This window comes from Mchenga conophoros, linkage group LG11 (genome assembly GCF_057382185.1).
Source record: "Mchenga conophoros isolate Kocher_MC1m ecotype Shallow Benthic linkage group LG11, M_conophoros_male_GT1.1, whole genome shotgun sequence".
In the NCBI taxonomy this organism is placed as follows: Eukaryota; Metazoa; Chordata; class Actinopteri; order Cichliformes; family Cichlidae; genus Mchenga; species Mchenga conophoros.
The window spans coordinates 24,913,286-24,934,140 of record NC_140536.1 but is presented as its reverse complement, the minus strand read 5'-3'; the positions used below and the strand labels follow the sequence as shown (position 1 = coordinate 24,934,140).

General features: G+C 40.4%; 2 protein-coding genes across 2 annotated transcripts; one reads left to right on the top strand and one right to left on the bottom strand.

Moving 5' to 3' along the window:
• The first annotated feature begins 157 nt into the window (after positions 1–157).
• Positions 158–19,976, top strand: plekhg6 (pleckstrin homology domain containing, family G (with RhoGef domain) member 6). The gene is made up of 15 exons (XM_085291768.1): positions 158–299; positions 4,740–4,944; positions 5,476–5,604; positions 5,902–6,039; positions 6,449–6,544; positions 6,652–6,702; positions 6,982–7,131; positions 9,069–9,179; positions 11,134–11,283; positions 11,407–11,541; positions 12,072–12,191; positions 12,303–12,435; positions 12,532–12,647; positions 14,093–15,555; positions 17,526–19,976. Exons 1-15 carry the CDS (start codon positions 280–282, stop codon positions 17,701–17,703), a joined length of 3,195 nt encoding a protein of 1,064 aa, XP_085147894.1. The 5' UTR covers positions 158–279; the 3' UTR covers positions 17,704–19,976.
• lag3 (lymphocyte activating 3) lies at positions 18,182–20,818 on the bottom strand. The gene is made up of 8 exons (XM_085291769.1): positions 20,697–20,818; positions 20,478–20,607; positions 20,086–20,294; positions 19,647–19,901; positions 19,247–19,555; positions 18,912–19,160; positions 18,681–18,802; positions 18,182–18,561 (listed from the first exon to the last, which is right to left on the bottom strand). The coding sequence occupies exons 1-8, from the start codon at positions 20,755–20,757 to the stop codon at positions 18,466–18,468; spliced, it is 1,431 nt and encodes a 476-aa protein (XP_085147895.1). The 5' UTR covers positions 20,758–20,818; the 3' UTR covers positions 18,182–18,465.
• Between the last annotated feature and the right edge of the window lie 37 nt (positions 20,819–20,855).

Here is a 20,855-nt window from a genome sequence, read left to right as displayed (position 1 = left end):
TGTTCGGGGTGATCAATAATCCTGATTGACAAGAAACAACAAAACAGATCACCTTCAAAGAAGCAAGGCACCACCTCCGCTTCACTAAGCACCTTAACTGCGACACATTAACCAACCCTCAGTGCTGATTTGTTGACTGCAGAATCCAGTCGTTCCTGTCAGGCCAGTTGCAGAAGGAAGGGGTGCAGATGAAAAGAGTAGGGAGGGAGGGACAAGCAAGCTAGAAAGAAAGGAGGTGGAGAAAGCTAACAGAAACCAAAGATGACTCTGTGAAACAAAATGGATTCAGCCAAGTCCAGGTAAACTTTATGATTTTATCTGTTAAAACAGCTGTTGGTTAAAGGGTAGACACTGCTTTGAAGGAACAGTTTGTTTTATGTGTTGACCACAGCAAGGCCCTGACACGTCAGAGCTCATGTGTAGATTCACGGACTCTGATTTGATTTGTTGGCTTGCTGAAGTTATAAAATTACCAACATGCTTGTCTTTATTGACTAATCATCATGTTTTAAAGAAGATCCAGTGCTGTAATTCCGATATAATTATAATTCACTGATCACTGAGTTACAGTAGGATATAGGCAGTGATTGTAAACAAGTATGACATGGTGATGAAAGCACTTGAGTCAGTGCGCTGATGTTTGACAGTAGAGTGACAGCAGATGCGTGCGGTGTACTGAATCTGTTTGCTCGTGTGAGAATCTTTGCTTTTACGATACTTTCTCAGACTGTCCAAATGAGAGTAGGAATCCTAGTAAAAGTGTTAATGTAAAACACACCTGAAGCTTTAATCCTGGCAGTGTAACAATGACACCGCAGGCTACAGCTGTAAATGGTGCAGTGGGGAGTGGGGGCTTAAGCTACTGCAGGAAATGTTACAAGGTAGAAATAATGACAGATAAGTCCAGGTGTGACACCCTGACCCGCACAGCTGTGTAACGACACCTGGAGTCATTAAAAACTGCTGGTGTCCTGTTTTAATCAGTGCGATCAGCAGTCTGTTCAGACGGCTCACTGCTGGTATTCGCCGTGTCACTCTGATCCTTTAAAGTCAGAATGTGGGTCAGTATTAGAGCATCGCTCACTTCAGACAGGAGCTCACGTGTATTTGACTGGTTTTGTCATCTGGTCTTTTTTTTTTGTGACTGTCCTGCTTATTTAATCTTTTTTATTGGAAGTAAATACGTTTGTCATTAAATCTGCCATGTGTCTTAATAATAATAATAATACATTTTATTTATGAGCGCATTTCAAGTCACCCAAGGACACTTTACAATAGGATAAAACATTTAGTAAAACAATGGCAGAATAAGAACAATAAAACAAAAGCACAAGATAAAATTAACAAACAGTGGATTCACAGTGAATATGCAGATTTGAACAGATGAGTTTTGAGTTGGGGGAGAGAACCAATGTTTCTTATTTCTGGGGGCAGAGAGTTCCACAGCCTGGGAGCAGAGCAGCTGAAAGCTCTGCTTCCCATGGTGGTGAGGCGGAAGGAAGGTACAGCAAGCTGGATAGAAGAAGAAGATCGAAGTGAACGGGCAGAACAGGTAGTGGTTAACAGGTCAGAAAGGTAAGGAGGAGCGAGGTTATGAATGGCCTTGAAGGTGACCAGAAGAAGTTTGAATATTATCTGGAATTTCACAGGGAGCCAGTGAAGTTCCCGAAGAACAGGGGTGATGTGCTGGTAGGAGGGGTTCTGGTAGTAATGCGAGCAGCAGAGTTCTGAACCAGTTGAAGCTTATGGAGGGATTTTTGGGGGAGACCATGCAGAAGAGAACTGCAGTAGTCAATACGGGAGGTAACAAGACTGTGGACAAGAATGGACGTAGACTGGATGGAAAGAGAAGGAAGCAATCTGTAAATGTTATGTAGATGGAAGTAGGCAGAACGGGTGAGAATATTGATGTGAGATTTATAGGAAAGTGAACTGTTTAGGATGACACCAAGGCTCTTAACCTGAGGAGAAGGGAAAACTGTGGAGTTATCGATGGTGAGTGAGAAATGGTTCGCCTTCAAAAGGTTGGATTTGGTGCCAATAAGGAGGATCTCAGTTTTATCCTCATTGAGCTTTAGAAAATTAGAGGCAAACCAGGATTTTAACTCGGATAGACATTCTGAAAGGGAGGAAGGTGGGAGGGAGGAATCAGGTTTGCAAGAGAGATATAACTGGGTGTCATCAGCAAAACAGTGAAACTGAAGATCAAATTTGCGGAAAATTGTACCTAGAGGGAGGATGTATATTATGAAGAGAAGAGGGCCTAAAACTGAGCCTTGTGGTACACCAGAGGGGACAAGGAATAGACGAGAGCGGAATGATCTTAGTTGAATAAACTGGGAACGGTCGAGGAGATATGATTGAAACCAGGCGAGGGGTGTGTCAGAGATGCCGAGAGAGGAAAGTCTGCTTAGAAGGACAGAGTGAGAAATGGTGTTGAAGGCTGAGCTCAGATCTAAAAGGACGAGAATGGTGAGAAGACCAGAGTCAGCTCCGATTAGAAGATCGTTAGTGACTTTAAGTAAAGCAATTTCTGTACTGTGACATGAGCGAAAACCAGATTGAAATCTCTCGTAGATGTTATTATTAACCAGGTGTAACTGAAGTTGACCTGCAACCACTTTTTCGAGTATCTTAGAAATGAAGGGTAGATTGGAAATCGGACGGAGGTTGTTAAAGTTGTTAGGATCTAAAGAAGGGTTTTTCAGTATAGGAGTGACTGGAGCAGTCTTGAATAAGGAGGGAACGATATCGGTGGTGAGAGAAGAGTGAATGATAGCAGAGATGAGTGGGAGTAAAGAAGAGAGGCAGGATTTCACAAGCCCTGTGGGCATGGGGTCAAGATGACATGTGGCAGGCTTTGATTTACATATGAACTCGGAAATATCAGATAAATCTGGAAGATGAAAAGTGGAAAATGGCTCAAAAAGGAGAAAAGGTTCTGGAGAGGGCACAGACACAACATTTGATCTGAGTTGCTGGTGGATGTTATTGATTTTCGTAGTCCAGAACAGCGTCAAGGAGTTGCAGGTTTCAGAGGAATAGAAGTGCGGTCGTAAAGCGTTGGGGGGTTGAATTAGTTTGTTGAGAACTGAAAACAGAGTCCTTGCATTACCCTCATAAGAACTGATAATACCAGAGTAGAAGCTTTGTTTGGCCTTGCTGATGGAGTCTTTATACTGAAGTACGTGATATTTATAGATTTCTGAATCAACAGTTAAACCAGATTTCTTATATTTACGCTCTAGCTGCCGAGCTTTGGCCTTCAGAGCTCGGAGGTCAGAGGTAAACCAGGGAGCAGAGCGAGCGAAGGAAACAGAGTGGGTTTTTACAGGAGCCAGAGAATCAAGGACAGTGCATAGACAATTATTATAATATAACAACAAATCATCAGGAGTAGAATAGAAGTCCGGAATCTGAACATTGTCCAAACTGGTAGCGAGAATGTCCATATCAATGTTCTTGATGTTGCGGAACGAGATGAGACGGGTTGGCTTGGTAGAAGAGCAGCAGAGAGTGAGGTTAGATGAAAGGAGGAAGTGGTCAGTTATGGGGATTTCAGTAGCAGAAAGATTCGAGGGAGTAAGACCAGAACAGCAGACCAAGTCCAGGGTGTGTCCTTTAGAGTGAGTGGGGAAGTTGATAAATTGCTTAAATTCAGAGCCTTCGAGACAGGAGGAAACGTCTCTGGTGAGCAGAAGGTCATTATTGTCCACGTGAACTTTGAAATCTCCCACCAAGATCACATTTGGGGAGAGAGATGAAAAATGGGTTAGTAAATTAGCAAAGTCACTGAGGAAGACAGGGTTAGGTTTGGGGGGGGGGGGGGGGGGGGGGAGGTATACAGTAGCTATGATGGTGGGAATGGGTCCAGTCAGCTCACATGCAAGGACCTCTAGAGAACTAAAGGAATCAACATTAACTGACAGGACTTTCAAGTGCTGGTGAAAAAAGATCGCGAGACCACCCCCACGACCTGAGCAGCGGGGTTTGGAAAAGTAAACAAACCCCAGAGGAGTAGATTCATTTAGCTGAGAAAAGTCATCAGGTTGTTGCCAGGTTTCAGTTAAGCAGAAAAAGTCAAACTTACGGTCAGATAGGAGGTCTTGGATGAGAGGTCCCTTACTCGTCAATGAACGAATGTTTAGAAGACCGAAGTTGAGTGGAGTATTTTCTTTTTTGCTAATCGCGGTGGGCGCCTTGGGCAGGTGGGCTAGAGATTGATGGTTGACAGCCCAATCAGGGTTCCTGCGAGGGCGGCGAGCAGCAGACCAGAACGACACTTAAATAAACTTAAATTGTTTAAGTTAAATTAAATCTTTAAATAAATGAACACAATTATAAGTTCTGACATGTATTGAGTTTTCTTAATTTTACGTATTTTTTTAAGACTATTTAAAATGAAACATGGCTCTAAATGGCGTACCTTTTGCTGTGCATTTATGTTGGACTGTTAGCTGTTCATTTGGACTGATTGCTTACACTCAAACTGTGTCACTGATGGGAATCCTGAAAAGTATTTTTAAAGTGGGATTTGCCATGAATGATCTGGAGCTTGCCACTGAGTTTAATGATAATTCAGTTTATCATTATATCTAGGTTGTGAGTCTGATGTGCATTTACTCATTGGATTTAAAAAAAAGTCCTAATAAAAGTCCTGTGAAAGGACTGTTTTCTTTTTGAAGAAGTCATCACACACTTTATAATGGCACTGAGTAACTCTGTGTGCTCCTCTTTAGCCTTATCCCAAACGCACAGCATGTAAACAACGGAGGGGGGAGTGAATCACCAATGGAAGAAACGGTGCTGCAGACTGTGGATGGAGAGAGGCAGAGGGAGACGGAAACCAGAGAGCCTGATGTCGTTGACGGGAAAGCTGCAGACCTAAACATCCACCACAAGAGGGCAGCAGACAAACACAAGTACAGCACAATCGGCTATCAGGCAAGTGGAGTGGGACAGAATTGTAAGGATGGGGCAAGCCTACTGTTCTGGCACCAGTGGAGGTTAAATTAAGTAGATTTACTTGAGTACTTTAATTAAGGTAATTTTCTTGTATATGTTTATAGGCTGAAACCCATTATTCCTTTTTTGTTTTGCAGCTTATTGACTTATTCTGGACAACTTAGTATTTAAAACCAGTTGAAGTATTTTTCATACATTATACTGATTTTTATAGAGATCAGCACTTTATGCAACTTAAATATTAAAAATATGTCATTATGAAAATTATAAATTGGCACTTGAAGCACTCTTACTTTGACTATTTAAATGTTTTATTGATAAAAATCCCTGTACTTTCACTAAGATGTCAAAAACCTTGACTTGTAAAATACTTCTTCTGTACCGAAGTACCGTGCATTAAGTTTAGATTCAGTTCTAGGTGTGTTACACTGTTTCAGTTCATTTATTTTCATTGCAATCCTCTCTTGTGCATACATGCTCACATGTCCCGCTGCATTTTTGTGCTTCCAGAGGCGAACGAAGCAAAAGGTCGCGAATGACTTTGGAACTCTGAGTAAAGGAACTTCTGCAGGAGCCAAACCCAGAACTGCACTCAAACAAGTCCTGTTCAGCCAGGGAGTGTCTGACAAAGCGTCTGAGGTATTGTGCTGTGCTCATCAAACTACATACTGGTTTTCTAAGGAACAGATACAGACTTGCTGTAAAGGCAACCGCCCACTCAAACGCCCACTCAAACGCCCAAATTCACAGCAGCAGTGCAGTTCATTCTGTTCCACTGTCATACTTTTAGATGTACCTGTGGCCAAAACTAACATCTATTTCTATTAAGGAAGGACTGATTCAGTAGAGCGTCATATTTTCCCCTCATTTCCCTGCCTGATTATTTTCTTCTTCTTTGTTATTTATTTATTCTCATGGTTTATGACAACTTCCCAGGAGCGAAGTCAACTGGATGGGTTGAAGCAAGTCCTGGAGGCCTTCTCTCTGTCAGAGGATCTCAGGTGGCGATGGAACGAGGAAAGTCAGGGAACCACGCTGGAGACGAGCTGGACAGATATAGTGCAGTCTCATTCAGTACGGGCCCTATCGTTATATATATATTTCTTTTTCTTACTGCCAACAAATCAAATTAAAAGAACAAAACAGATCAATTCATTGGCCAAGGCCTGACATCCTGTAGTTTATTCTCATGTGGTCTAAATGAAGTCCACAAATTGTTTATTTCAGTAAACCATGCCATTGTACATGCTTCTTATGCACTGCCTTTTTAGGAAATAAAAGCACATTTTACTGGCAGGAACAATTGAGCTTGTGTCCCGTGTGAACTGTTGGCTGTGGGGGTGGCAAACAGTAATAGAGGAACTGATACTCTGTTGGCCTTATTCTGGCTGTGGGACTCGTTGATGGCAATAATCATTACACAATATGCACATTTGACATTCTTTCTGATGACCCTGACATTTCTTCTGCTTCCTCTTTTCAGACAATGTCAAAAATGCAGAGACACCAGCAGGAGGCGCTGTGGGAGTTTGTCTATACTGAACTCACCTTCATCAACAAGCTGCTTATTATAAAAGACGTAAGATGTCACTCTCTAGCTGCTTACAGTCAGTTACATTAAAGTTTCAGAGCGGAGAAAGGGAGTTTCAACAGGATGTATAACAAAGTTGTGTCTGCCTCCCACAGTTGGTTATTGCGGCTCTTGTCCAATTGCACCAAAAAGGATTTCTCCAGGAGGTCAGTGTGCAAAGCATGCATTATCATTTAAATACTAAAAACACAACAGTTTGCTGCACAGTCACTTCACCTGCAGGACTTATTTTCCGCTGTTCTGCTTACCACTGACATAGATTGATTAACAACGAGAACATCCGCTTAAGATGAGGCAAAATACAACTCGAGTGCAAGTGGAACATGTAGCACAACAACACATTTCCACTGAGAAGTCGGAAAATATAGCAAAGCAGGGGAGTTAAACACATGTTTTTATTTTTGTCGCACTTCCTGTTTTAAAAGGTGACCCCCGAGCAGCTTTTCTCCAACCTCCCCTCCATCCTCGAAGAACATCAGCAGTTCTGGCAGGAGGTGGTTTATCCGATGTTACAGGAAGCGCGAAAAACAGGCAAGCCCTTTGACCCCATGAGGTTAGACCCTGGATGTCTCCAGGTAAGTCCCCCCCCCTCCCCTCCAGTCTGAATGATACTGTACGTGCAGACAGTTTATATTACCGGTCAGTTATAGAGTCTCCCCCCTTCATTTGCACCTCTTACATCATGCTTCACCTCTATGTGGGTACAGGTTTTGTTTCCACATGAGTTTGCTTTTCTGCACGTTGTTTTGGAACAAAACATCCACCAGATGTATGACATATAAGCACATTTACTCACGTACAATGAAGTAATACATAAAAGTAGTCCTGCAGGTGGAAACACTTGGGATATGTTTATATATTCTGCCATTTTTCTAGGCCTACTTGTATAAATTTATGTGCATATTGTTTTAGGACAAAGACACAGTTTTTGTGGTTTTGCCTCTGTACACCATCACAGTGGATTTTAAATGAAGCAGTTAAGATGCAATTGAAGAGCAGACTCTGAGCTTTAATTTATGGGTTTTGCAAAAACCTTGCATAAACTCTTTGGGGCATTACAGACATTTGTATACAAAGTCCTCCATTTTTACAAACTTGTAAAAATGCACACCTGACTGATGGACAGTTTTATGGCCAGCTGATATCTGTTGGCTTGTTCTTTCATGGCAAATGAACCAGACACAATTTTTGAAGTGCTGGGTTTTTGTTTTAAAGCTTTTCAAAGTAATTTTAAATATAAGGCCCAAAGTTGACAGTGCAAGTGAGGGAGGCTGTCACTGAAAACTCCACACAAACTTATCAGAGCGACAGTACAAACAGTAGACCGGAAAGACCACAGAAGAAAATGGCAAAGTGCATGATGACAGAATTATTTCCACAGTTAAGACAACAACTAACCGAGTCAAGAACATAGTATGAGGGTGGGGAGTTTGTGAAGTGGGTGGGGGGGTAAGTGAAGTGGGTGAGGGGGGATATCATTATAAAGATCTACGCCTTCTTGAACAATAAACAGGTTTATAACCAGATGCAAACCGCTGGTTATGCGCAAGAACAGGAAGGACAAATTAGACTGCTCCAGAAAGCATCGAAAGTCAAAGAGGTGTCGATGCAAGTGAGGGAGGTCATCACTGGACTGAAAAAGAAAAGAAAACCAAGACAGATAAATAAACCAATAAGTAAAGAAGGTACAGTCTTAAAAATAAAGACTATGTGAACCAGCTCAGCTCAACCAAAAGAAAGACCGAGGAAGATAACTAAAGTGCATGATGACAAGGTTATTATCTTATAATGCTCATTTTATATTATTACTGTATATTATTATTAGTGAATTACTTCCATGATTAAGAAAAAACAACTTCACAACATCTAACCGAGTCAATAACACTTGTGGGGAGGTAGGTGTACTATTGTCACCGTCTACAATCAAGTGACGCCTTGATGAATTTAAATGCAGAGGGTTTACAGCAAGGTGCAAACCGCTGGGTATACTGAAGAACAAGGTAGCCAGATTAAACAGTACTCAGCATTCATCCATATGTTGTAAAACTGATCAGACTGCAAAAGGATGAGGACTAAAAAAAAGCAACCCGAGGGTTTCTCAAAGCAAAGAAATGGGATATTCTGAAATGGTCAAGTCAGTCACCAGGTCTCAACCTGAAACAGCAGCTTTTACAGTTACTGTAGATAAAACTAAACCAAGTATCCAAGTCTGCACTTCAATCACATGTTTATTATTTGAGTAATAATTCACTGCGGTGGTGTACAGAGGCAAAACTGCAAAGAAATGGTGTCTTTGTCCAACAAACTATGGGCGTAACTGTTCATGCAACAGGGAAATTTGAAGCTCTTCATGTGCGTCACAATGGAGCAAAGTGAAGTATCCAAGGGTTAAAAAGGCATATTTAACTAGATGGCGGCGTTAAAGCTAGCGCTAACCTCTGCATCGTTAATAATAATGATAAACATACTGATGTGACTTTATGGGGACTTATCCTTTTCTTTTTTCCCCCAGTTTCATAAACGCTTCTCTTCCTATCATGAATACTGCCTGAAGGAGGAAGACAATCTTGAATTCTCGCACAGGCAGATGGAGAACAACCTACATTTCTCCACTTACGTCCAGGTACAGTGAAGCAGCAGTAACATCCATATACAGCCTGTGCATGCATTCTATACATCTGAAGATCAAAGAATTGCTCTCCCACACTAACCCAGTTATTATTTCAATGTAATTCATTTTAATGACTGACTAAAAGTTCAGTTGCTATCGGTTGTGTTTTGTGGTTTGTAATGTTTTCATAAGCTTGTGGGCGACTTCTTAGAGCTGCTTCCTGACGGGCACCAACGTCTTCTCCAAATGATTCAGCCTTAACAGCGGTGTGAAAGATATCTAGTTCACAAAGATTTGTGCAGAAGATTTATGGGAAAAGAGGCTGCAAGAAGAGTGTGACCTACAACACCTCTTACATATTTGGCTAACAGGCAAACGATCCTCACTTTGTCCCTGAGAGAAGAAGCGAAATCCTTGTGGGGATGGTCACGTCTGGTGTCGAAAAAATCAGAATCATCACAAACATCGCTGTGACGAGTCAGAAAGTACCTTTAGATGAACATAATCATATTTAAACTAAAACCAGTTCTATATTTGTAGATATTTCCAGCAGAATCAGCTAGTGCTACCTTGTGTTTAACAGTTAAAGCCTTCCTTTACCAAGAACTGGCGCTTACTGGGCAATGAGGGTGTGGCTGTTAAAACAAAAATAACTCATTTAAGGTTTTTTTCTTTTTCCAGTTATAGTTTCATTCAGAAGGTTTTAGAGGTGGTTCTGATATCAGTCACAGAGTCTTCTGGCAGTTCATTAATAAAATTATAGAGAAATCAGAGACTTCTGTGAATTGTCTTCACCTTCTTGTTTAATCACTGTGAAGTCGATGATTTTATCAAATATATAATTAGTGCATTCGTTAGATAAAGACAGGTTTTTTTTTTCAATTCTGTCTCTCCACATCACCACAGTGGGTTTTTAATCAAATGATCAATATGTGATTGAATTGACTTTCTTTGAATCTGCTCCTTCCATCGATTACTCGTGGTGGTACAGCAGGACTTGCTGTAATTCAAAGGGTTTAACAAAGTGTAGAAGCCATGGACATCATTAAATGCTGTTTCCCTGAGATGCTCTGCCAGGCCTTCGGTGAAGCAAAATTCAGTTGCTGCTGTTTGTGGTTTTCTTTTTTCCGCCTTCCGTTTTATCTTCAGTAACTGAAAAGCTGCTCTGTTTGATGTGACTGACTTGACCATTGCAGAACGTGTCGTGTCTTTGCCTTGAGAAACTCTTGGACTGCTTTTCCAGTTTGCTTCGGGTCACTATCCATTTGCACTGTGAAGCCCTGCCCGATCGGTTTTGTAGCATTCGGATAAGTCTGATATATGTAGCATATGTAGTTTTATGGAAAAATCTAATCTGTCCTTCCTGCTCTTGAGCGTACCCAGTGGTTTGAGCATTGTTGTAAATGTGCTATATTTGCACTCATGGAGGCGTCTGTTGATTGTAGATGTTGATAATGATGCAGCCACCTCCTTGACAATGTTTATGACCTGATTAGTTGCTGTGTTGTTGTTGGTCTTGTTTGTCTTAAACGTGGAAATAATTCTGTCACAATGTCTTGTGTGACATCTATTTCACTTTCCCTCACATCTCTTTGGGCCTCGTATTCAAAATTACTGGGAACTTTGAATCACTTGCAGATATTATGACTGCTTCATTGTGAAGAAATAACAACAGACCATGAAACTGTTTGTCACTCTGTCTAGATGCGTAAAGAAATTTTTTCTAAATTGCTGAATAATTAATTTTTTTTCTTGAACCCATTGAATTGAAGTTGAATGCCTGCTGTTTAGTCACGTAACATCCGCTGTTGTGCTGTACAGAGGCAAAACTACACAAATTCTGCATTATTACAATGAGTCTTGAACTTAACTGGATAGTTTTAAAAAACTTGGTTGTCAGGCTATCAGTTTTATTTTGAAAGCATCAAGTTGAGTTTATATTCTTGTGTTTTTTTGTCCTCTCCAGTGGGTAGAGAATCATCCTCAGGGCGATCGGATGCGTCTTGGAGACATGCAGGCCAAACCCCATCAGAGGATCACAAAGTATCCCCTGCTGCTCAAAGCTGTGCTCAAACACACTCAGGACCCTCCTGTGGAGCACACACTCAGAGGCATGGTGAGGATTAGATACCTTTAAATAAAATCCTTTTAAATTCACCACAGAATGTTTTTCCCTTTATAGATGCAATATGTGAGTCATTGCATCACACTGGCCTCCTTTGTCTGTTCCCCTGTACAGTTGTTCAGTGTAAATAATTTTTTGGAAGGTATCAATGACTACCTGCGACTAAAAGATGAGCAACACGCACTCAACATCTCTGCTCAGAGGTTGGATGGGTATGAGGTGGATGGACTAAATGAGGAAATCGACAGGGTAAAACACATCTTTGTCATCATTTTGTCACTTTTTTCTGTTCTTTGGAGTTATTTTGTAGCTTATGGATTGACCTTTCAACAAAAAATAAACAGACTTACTTCATTCTTAAGCCCAGAGGACATTCTGTGTTGAAAGTGTACTTTTGTTTTACTGCAATAAAGTCTACACAGTGCATTATACATAAAAAGTGCATTGATGTTTGTGTGGCTTGAAATCTGGAGAAGAGAAAAAGTTTAATTCAAAGATGCGAGAGCTTAGATGTCACATCTGTGTTTACCTTGTTTTGTGGATGTAAAGCACGAAGTGCTGTAATGACTAAGTTCTGTGGGCACTGAGGTTATTGTTGTGGTTTTCTAAATGGTGGGATTCACACAAGAGTGGGTTACATATTGGTGAGATGCAGCAGGTCAGTGTTGAGTTTATAATCACTAGTGCGTGTAATGTAGTGAACAGGAAACTCAAAAAGATATTACCTCTATTCTTTTGAAATGCTTTTGATATTTACATGAGGTTGATTTCATTGACAGCATGTCCAAGAAGTCTGCAAGTTTGACCTAACGTGCCCCATCAAAGGTGTAGGTTCTGAAGTTGTACGCAAGCTGCTGCGTGAGGAGAGCTTGAAGGTTCGAGGCAGGAAAGACAGTAAAGTGAGCAAAAACTGTGCACTTAATTATTATGATTTTAATTTGCGTTCCTCAAAACTACTACAAATTACTTTGTATTTATTAATTTTTTCCCCTTTTCTTGGTATGATGTAGCTGGAGTTGGTGGCTCTGCTTTTCTCAGATGTGCTTCTACTCACCAAAGTCCAGAAGAAAACAGAGCGGCTGAAGGTGGTTCGACCTCCTCTGGCTCTCGACAGGATGTACTGCATACCACTGAAAGATGGCTGTGTGTAGCACTTTCTTTTAGACTAGAGTCGAGACACTTGGATGTAGCTTAATTATTATAAAAAGAACAATCTAACTGTCTGTCTGCTTCTCTCAGATTCATTTCTCCTTGTGGAGGTAGGTGAGCTTCAGAGTGCTATGAATGTCGTCATACTTGTCGCCAGCACCTCAGAGAATTGCTCCATATGGGTGTCCACCATCGACCAAGCGAAGGTATCAGAAAATAAAATAAAATATTAGAAATTTTGAAATCTTTGTAGTCTGGCTTAAACTTTATCTGTAAGAGCACCATACCCTTTGCTATGAGAATGACAGTGTCAGGTTTTGGTTTAGACCCCACATAGTTGACAGAACTTTAAAAGCATCTTCTTATTGCAGCCATTCAGTGTTACAGTGTTGCTATTTTAACACTGATATAAATAAGACACAAGCTCAGTGACCTATTTTCAGTCATGACTCTGGATAGTCATGTTTTGGAATCTTTTTTTAAATTCCTCCAGAAAAATATTTAATTCTGCCAGATTTCCAGAAGTGAGAGCAACTCCATCCCTGGCCTTGTTAGCAGAGAAACCCATATCATTTTTGGACACTACTCAGGCAGCCAGCTGTTTAAGGAAAACTAAACATGTCACTAATGGTCCAATTGGGGAGGGGACCAGAACAGCTCAGCTGCTGTACACTGGGGATAAAAGGAAGGATGGATAAAAGTTACTTTGTCGTCACCTGTTAGAACAGAAAGCTGCAAGAATGCATGCCTACTTTTTACTGTCCTGCTTTGCATAATTTTCCATCTTCTCAGTGGAAATGTATCATTGTGCACTTGAGTTATGTTTTGTCTCAGCTTAAGCGGATGTTCTTGTTGCTAGCCAGTCTATGTCAGTGGTATGTAGAGCAGTGGAAAAAGGCCGGCATGTGAAGTGACTGTGCAGCACATTGTTGTGTTTTTAATGCCTTCCAATATATTTTGAACTAAATCTGAGTTATCAGACTATCTGCAAAGTTGGCTCCAAAAATTAAAAATATGCATATATATAACAAAATTATTTTTTTTTCAGTTCTGATTAGAGTCCGATCCTGAACCTCCTGAATTTGGCTTTTGTTGATGTGATATTTTCACTGATATATCCACAGATATTTTCATTTTTGTTGCACAACTTGTCATATTTGGTCTATCTAGCATTTGTTTTTTGATAAAAAAAATTCATTTTAAGTCCTGCGAAAAACTTTACAAGACTGCCTGATTTTTTTGTACTGCCCCAAACGGGGAGATTTGTCCCAAACTGCAGATCCTGGTTAAATTTTATCTTGAGAAAGTCCAGTAAAAGAAATTAAGAATTTAAAATAGGCTTTTATTTTCAAAGGTGCCTTTTCAGTACCCGCCCACAATTCAATCCAGTTTCATAAAACATCTAAAACATAGTATTGACATAGTATTGCTAGTAGAACTTGGGGTACTTCATGTAAAAATGAATGGCAGATAGAATCTGTGGGCTGCATTTGCAAGCCATTTATTAATTTCATGTCGTAGCTCCTTCGTTAGAGCGTGACGGCAGTACTTTCAACATTTTGGTGGAAATGTGTGGAACCAGTAGGTGGTAAATGGGTGTTTTTATGTGTGAACCAGTTGAGTCACTTTTTTTCTTTGGATGGTTTGTTAGGAAACACTGAGGCAGTTGAGAGAGGCAGAGCACCACAGACAGGAGACAGAGACAAACCAGCAAAATGAAAACCCTGTTAAAGAAGCAAAGACAGACGATGTGGAGACAGAAGAACAACCTGTTGCACAGCCAGGAATGGAGACCTCGATGGACGAATCCACTGATGATACTTTTATCTCTAACTTGATAAATGGGTTGGCAGAGCCAGAACCGTATCAATCTCCAGATGAGATGACCACTAATAAAAGTGAGTTACCTTTTTGGTGCACAGAGCCCAATTACACTGAGGACAAAATCGGGCGCAAGAGGCGTTCACCGGCTTTCAGGGGACATGAATGGATAGAATTGGGAGTGAGACATGATCAAAGTGGAAACCAGGGGGAGGATGAAGACAGAATTGTTGAATCTCAGATGACAGAGGAGCAGAGCATGACTTTGAGACAGTCTTTCCCTCCTCTGGATTCTCTCACAAGTGCTGCATTTAAACACAACACCGTAAGAAAATACAGTTTTTTACCAGGTGAACTCCCAGATGTTGACTACCCAACAAATGAAGATGACACTTTACAATCTAATTATCAACCGATAATAATGAAGGGACCTGAGTTTTTAAGACAGCAGACTCAACAAGAAATATTAACAAGAAAAGACTCAGATTCCCTCTCCGTGAACCAGGACGCAGGGAGAAATTCCAGTGGCAGTCTGTTTGGAGACACTAAGACACCTCAACAGGCGTGGGTCTCCAGAAATATGAAGTCTCCTGGGATACAACGGAGGAGACCAGTCAGCACAAATCCAGCCACTTTTCGCACATCTAAGGAGTTTTTTCAGAGTTTGGAACAAACTGGGGCTGCTTCAAACAACTACTCTTCCTCTAATTTTGGCTCAGACTACAACCCAAAGCTGAAAAGAAACTCTCTTCCTATCTACATGCCCTGCCAATCTGATCCACAGCAGACACTCAAACTGGGCACCCTGAAGTCAAACCCAGACACGTTTTGGAATGATAGAGTCTTTTCTGATCCCCAAGCCTTCTCTGAATCTGAGCTGCCTGACAGGAAGTTGGAAAACAAAAAGCCCAAAATAAAAACCCACAGAAGTTCTTCTGTTTCCAACATGAAACCAAAAGGAAAAGCCAAACTTCGCCCCAGTAGCTTACACACGCCACCCCAAACAGACGATGAACATTCCTCACGACTGGAGGGCCTTTTAGAAAGAGCGAAAGACAGAGACAGGGGGAGAGGAGGATTTAAAAAAGACAGAAATTTAAAAACAACAACTCTGAGGTCAAGATACCCTTCTCCTTCTCCCTCATTTTCTGCCACATCTTCGCCGTCACGCAGTGATGGAGACAGAGACACAGACTTGGAGGAAGTGGAAGTAGCAAGACCCAAGGCCCTCAGCGTGAGTCAAGGATGGAAGGAGCAGCTGGTAGATGGAGATGAAGATGAGCAGGGGAACAGGTCAGTATATGGCAGTGATAAGTTCCCTTTGTTTTCATTCTTATTCACATTTTATTTAAAAGGGACCTTTTATCCTCCTCCATTTTCTGTCATTTATCTAATCCCCGCAAATGAAAAGCTCAGGCTTTTGTTTCGCTCTAAATGTTCGTTTCAACCTACGAATGACGTCAAAGAGGGGCCATATCCCTAATATGGTCTTCTCAGGCACACTGCACTGACTGTAAGAGCGTGCACCCCACCCACCTGCTGTTCAGAAAACTTTTATTTTTTAGAGGCATTAATGAGAAGAAAGCTGGCTTATTTCAGCCTGAGGCTGGAACAAAGCCCATTACAAGATAAATTTTTGAACTGTGAATCATGCAAAGCTACTCTAGTAGAGTCCGAGAATAAACACAGAGCTGTAAACAAGCACTACCAGGACTACTGAACATTTAAAAACAAGTGATTACTGCCAGGCAAGTGATTTTCATCCTCTAAGAATAAAGACATAAGGAATACATGTAAAACAACAGCCCTGAACATTTACTGTCACACACAGACAACAATCAGAGAAAACATGCACCTATCATATCAACTCAAAAGATTTACATATTACATATTTTATCTTTAGATCGTTATGGGTATAAAAGCTTTCCTCAGAATAGCTAAGTTATCAAGATGAAACAGAGCAAATTGAGCCTTAAAAGCCACAGTTTTCCATAATGTTCAAAGAAGATTTGTTACATTAAAATTTCCATTGACATTTGAAGTCACTTGTGGTATTACAGTATTTGTATCTTCATAATGCTTTGCATTGCTGCTGATTTCTGCTGCATACTGCACTTACCACAGTAAAGACCACAGTGGGGTCGGGTGGGTTGCTTTCTCTCATGTGCCCCACATACTGACAGACTGAGTTGAAGCAAATAGTTTACGCTGTAGTGCAGATCAGACATTTAACTAAAAAAACTCACTGACTTAAAATAGTGGACAGAGTTAGCACGCATCACTTTTAAATATATCTTTAAGCCCATAAAGCTTCTAATCTTTAAATGAGTTTTCAGTGAGGTGTAGGCTGGTAACAAATAGACCGTTCTGTTCCAGTGGAAATGTTACTGTCTCTAACCTCAATGTGCTATAAGCACGCTTAGGTTTTGATTAACATAATGAATAATAATGAAGCAAATTTCTTTCTCACAAAACACTGAGAAAAAAAAACATTTTTCTTGTTTTAAAGTTCGTTTTTTATGCCGGAGTCAGCAGCACTCCTAAAATATCTTTATTTACTTTTTTCTAAATTTAAATATTGTTCTTTTGGTTAGTAAAAAGTATGTATAATTCCTCAATTATTGTTGGAACATTCATTCTAATTTAGTGTTCTTACAATATTGAAAACTGTGGATCTTTATACATAACATTATACATAATGCTTATGCATTATACATTATAACAGGTATTATGTAACATATAATATCTATATAATATGTATTAATATATCATTCTACATGCTATAGAAAACAGAGATATAAGTACTGAAGTATAGAGTTACTTTTACTGTGTTTTTGTTTTTACTATTTTGAACTTCTTCTTCACTACGCCGTTAATTAAAATAGCCTCCTCTACATCAGTTTAGTAACATTAGTTGCAACTCTTCAGAGTCAAATTAGTAATATAAAATGTAATTTTAATCTTTTTATAGACTCAGTTAACACTTTAAGCCTGTGTTTACACAGCTTTACACTCGGAGCGATGTGCACCTTAAAGCATCAATAAATATGTTGTACTAAAAGCAACATAATGGTAAACATGGACATTCTGCATGTTTATCTTTAATGTTGTCACTGAAAGCACATTGCTTTATATATATGTGCTTATTAAAAATGCATCATCCGACTTGAGGTAGACTAAAAGCTCTTTAAGGGGTCACCTGATTGTGACCCGGTAAATGTTGAAAGAATGATGACCTTTGACCTTCTGTTTCCCCCTTTCAGTGTGTTTGCAGAAGGTGTAAATGTGGATTGGCCCGGCTGGTGCTTTGATGACGAAGAAGTTAATGATCATTTACGTCCTTCCACAAATGGTTTTCTGGAGGAAATCAACCAATCTTTGGCCTTGTGTGGTATCAGCGAACTGTCGGAGCAAGAAGATGGCGAGTGCAGCCAGGTGTAGCGTGAAAGCGGCATTGCAGCTGTAGCCACAGAGTGGTTTCAGCGCTAAACTGCCAGCCAGCTAGCTGAGGTCAGTCGCAGTGGGTTGGCTAAAAACTGTCGGAGCAAGAAGATGGATGTGGATCTTAATTTCAGAGCGATGAATTGACAAGGATGGTAGACTTTTTATAAAAAGTTGAAGCAACCTAAGGAGGGAAAGGAGATTTACAAAAGATACTTCTTTGCACAAATATTTTATTTGTAGCACATCGGTCCTCACTGTCTGAATTTTGGACCATTAATTATTCTGAAGTGAATGTAAAATAGCGATAAATGTAGTCAGTGTTTGGTTTATAGAGCTAGTGTTTGATGTAAATACTGAAACTTGTTTTCTAAGTTGCTGTGTATTTTATTTATACGAGCACCAATAGTTCTCTGCCACTGACCAACAATAATTCGACTGTGCATACGTGTAATAAACAAAAATCGATGTATTTCTGTTAAATGCTCTTTATTTGTCAAGCAGTTTGTTCTCAGTTTGTCATTTAAAAGCAAATGTAAATCGTCACACATACAACAGTTTAAAACATGCACAGCTGAAACACAGGATATAGTGCATTTCATTTTTGTTCGAATGAAACAGCATTGCTACAGTATCTGCTCTGAAAATATTTACAAAATCTGTGTAAACAAGAGTCTCTCAACATATTGCAGGCGGCAAGAGATTTTGCTTCAATTTAGTGCTCTGAAATTCTTCCAGCGAAGCCTCGAATTTTATGTGTCCTTAGATTTTCTCCCGGTTCCTTTCTCTCTCCTCCCGCTCGTTGGAGATGGTATGAACAATGGTCTCCAGGGCGGGATACTGAAAGATCCTTTTCCTCTGTGGGGAAGAGATGTACAGCGTTATTTGAGGTAATCTCTACAGATATAATCTGTGAATGCACGCTTTCATATTTATTCTATGCGATTTTTCAAAATTACAAATTTTGTTTTTTTTACCCTTTGGCGGTTCTTGTACATCTGAGCCACAATGAGGAGCAGAACAATGAGGAGAAAGCTGAGGCCGACCACTGTGGCGGTGTTATTTGATGCGCTTGAGGATTTCTGTCCGCTCAGACCACCTGCAAAAATATAAAATAAACATTTAAAAAAAGGTTTTAATGTTCTTTATAGTTAATATTTATTTTTTAGCACAGCAGAAGTAGAAAAACACCAAAAATGAGAACTTACTCATCAGATGAGTATTGTATGTCACATTCCCCAAAAGGCCATCTTGCCCATAGAAACTACATGTCCATTCGCCCCAGCTCTCCTCTGACCCGTCGGTAATGATTATATCCTTTCCCTTCTGGATGGACCCAACAACCGCGGTGCCATTTTCATCGTAGGTCACATGAGCCCACTCGTATTCGGTGACCTCGCTTGCATCGCTCAGCTGGCAGGTCAGCATCGTTGAGTATTTTTGCTTTAAGCGGACGACTGAGAAAAGAAACAAGAGAAATGATTTTATATCAAAAATACAAGTGCATTGAATTTTCCCTCAAACTGAAAGATCAGAAACTTACTTTTAGCAACAACGAGCTGCAAAGTCCGAGTCAACCTTTGCTGTCCTACATTCCCACTACATCTGTACTTTCCCTCGTCCTCGTATGTGACCTCATTAATACGGATAGACCTATCCCAGCGGAGCCGATCAGGTGAGGACGAAGCCAAAGAAAGCAGTTGGAGATCGCGGGTGGATGGAGACACAGGATTGATTTTCTCCCAGCCTGCGCTCAAAGTTCTTAAACCAGAGGAAAACACACAGGGGAGAGTGACCGGAGACCCCACAGTAGCGTAAACCTTGGCGTTATCTTTGGGTGGTTGGATGATTCCTGTGCAGGAAAGAAAGAAAGAAAATTGTTAAGAGCACAAAATACTTTATCCAACAGCTTCATAAATCAGTTGTCCAGCTTAATATTTCACCTTTCACATCCAGAGCTGCTGAAGCTTGGCCCTTTTCTCCTTTGTACGTCACGACGCAGGTCCAGGTTCCGCTCTCTTTCTCGGTGACTCTTAAAACCCTTGAAACTTTGTCGCCGTGCAAGCCGGTTTTAGCCTGAGGCAAATATGGATTGTTGTTTAACATCCACTCCACAGAGACGCCATGACGCCAAGGTTTCAAAGCACAAGACAGTTGAGTGTTGCTCCCAGAGAGGGGAGCCGGTGGAGAAAAGGACACTGTAAATGAAGAGAGTGAGATTTCTGTCAATTTACAGTAAATACTACATACTACAGATGTTTAATATTTATTTTATTGGTCACACTTTTATATCACAAATAAATATTACTTTTTTATATGGTAAAAAGCTCTGTGGTCTTTTGTAATTAGTGAGTGTAGGCGTGCTCAATTAGTGCTTCTTACCTTTAATAAGTCTGAGCATGACCTGCTTTTCAATCACTTGGTTTCTAAGGTCCACTTTACAGGAATAAAGTCCAACAACGTCCTCTGTCACGTTGTTTATCTGAATGCTGAATGTGCCACTATCAAGCTGGAGGTGGGGGCACTGCACACGTTGGGACCATCGAGAGCCGCGGTATTCCAGACCGCTCCGTTCCTTCCTCCAAATAGTGCTGTAGATGAAAGGGAATCACAACAATCCAGAGTCATCAACAAATAGATACAAGTCTTTTATTAGTGAATGAGGAAGGAGTTTGTTGTTGTTTAAGGGGTTAAAGCTGATTAATCTGCAGATGAAAAGTGAAAGAGAATAGCAAAAATGTAAAAAAAAAAAAAAAAGAGAAGTTTCATCTTACCCTTTCTCCTTATGACTCCAGACAATCGCAGGTGGACTGCTGATCAGTATTGCAGGGTATTTACAGGGTAGTACAACATCCGAGCCTTCTGCAGCAAATACTTCACTGTGTATCGCCTCACATCTGGAGCCTGTGTGAAGAAAAACATGAAATTAACTTCAATTTTTTTTAAAATTGCATTTTAGCGCAGATTTGCTTTTGAGTTGATCACACAGTTACCTGTTATAAGAATGGAAACCATCCCAAAGATAAAAAAATCCAACAAGTTTGTTTTGTTCATTTTGGTTTTGTATCCACAAACTCTTAAACTCTGCCTTTCTCTTCAAGCGCTGCCTTTTCTGGTATGTTTTTGCGATGTGGGTTGAAGAGGTTTATATA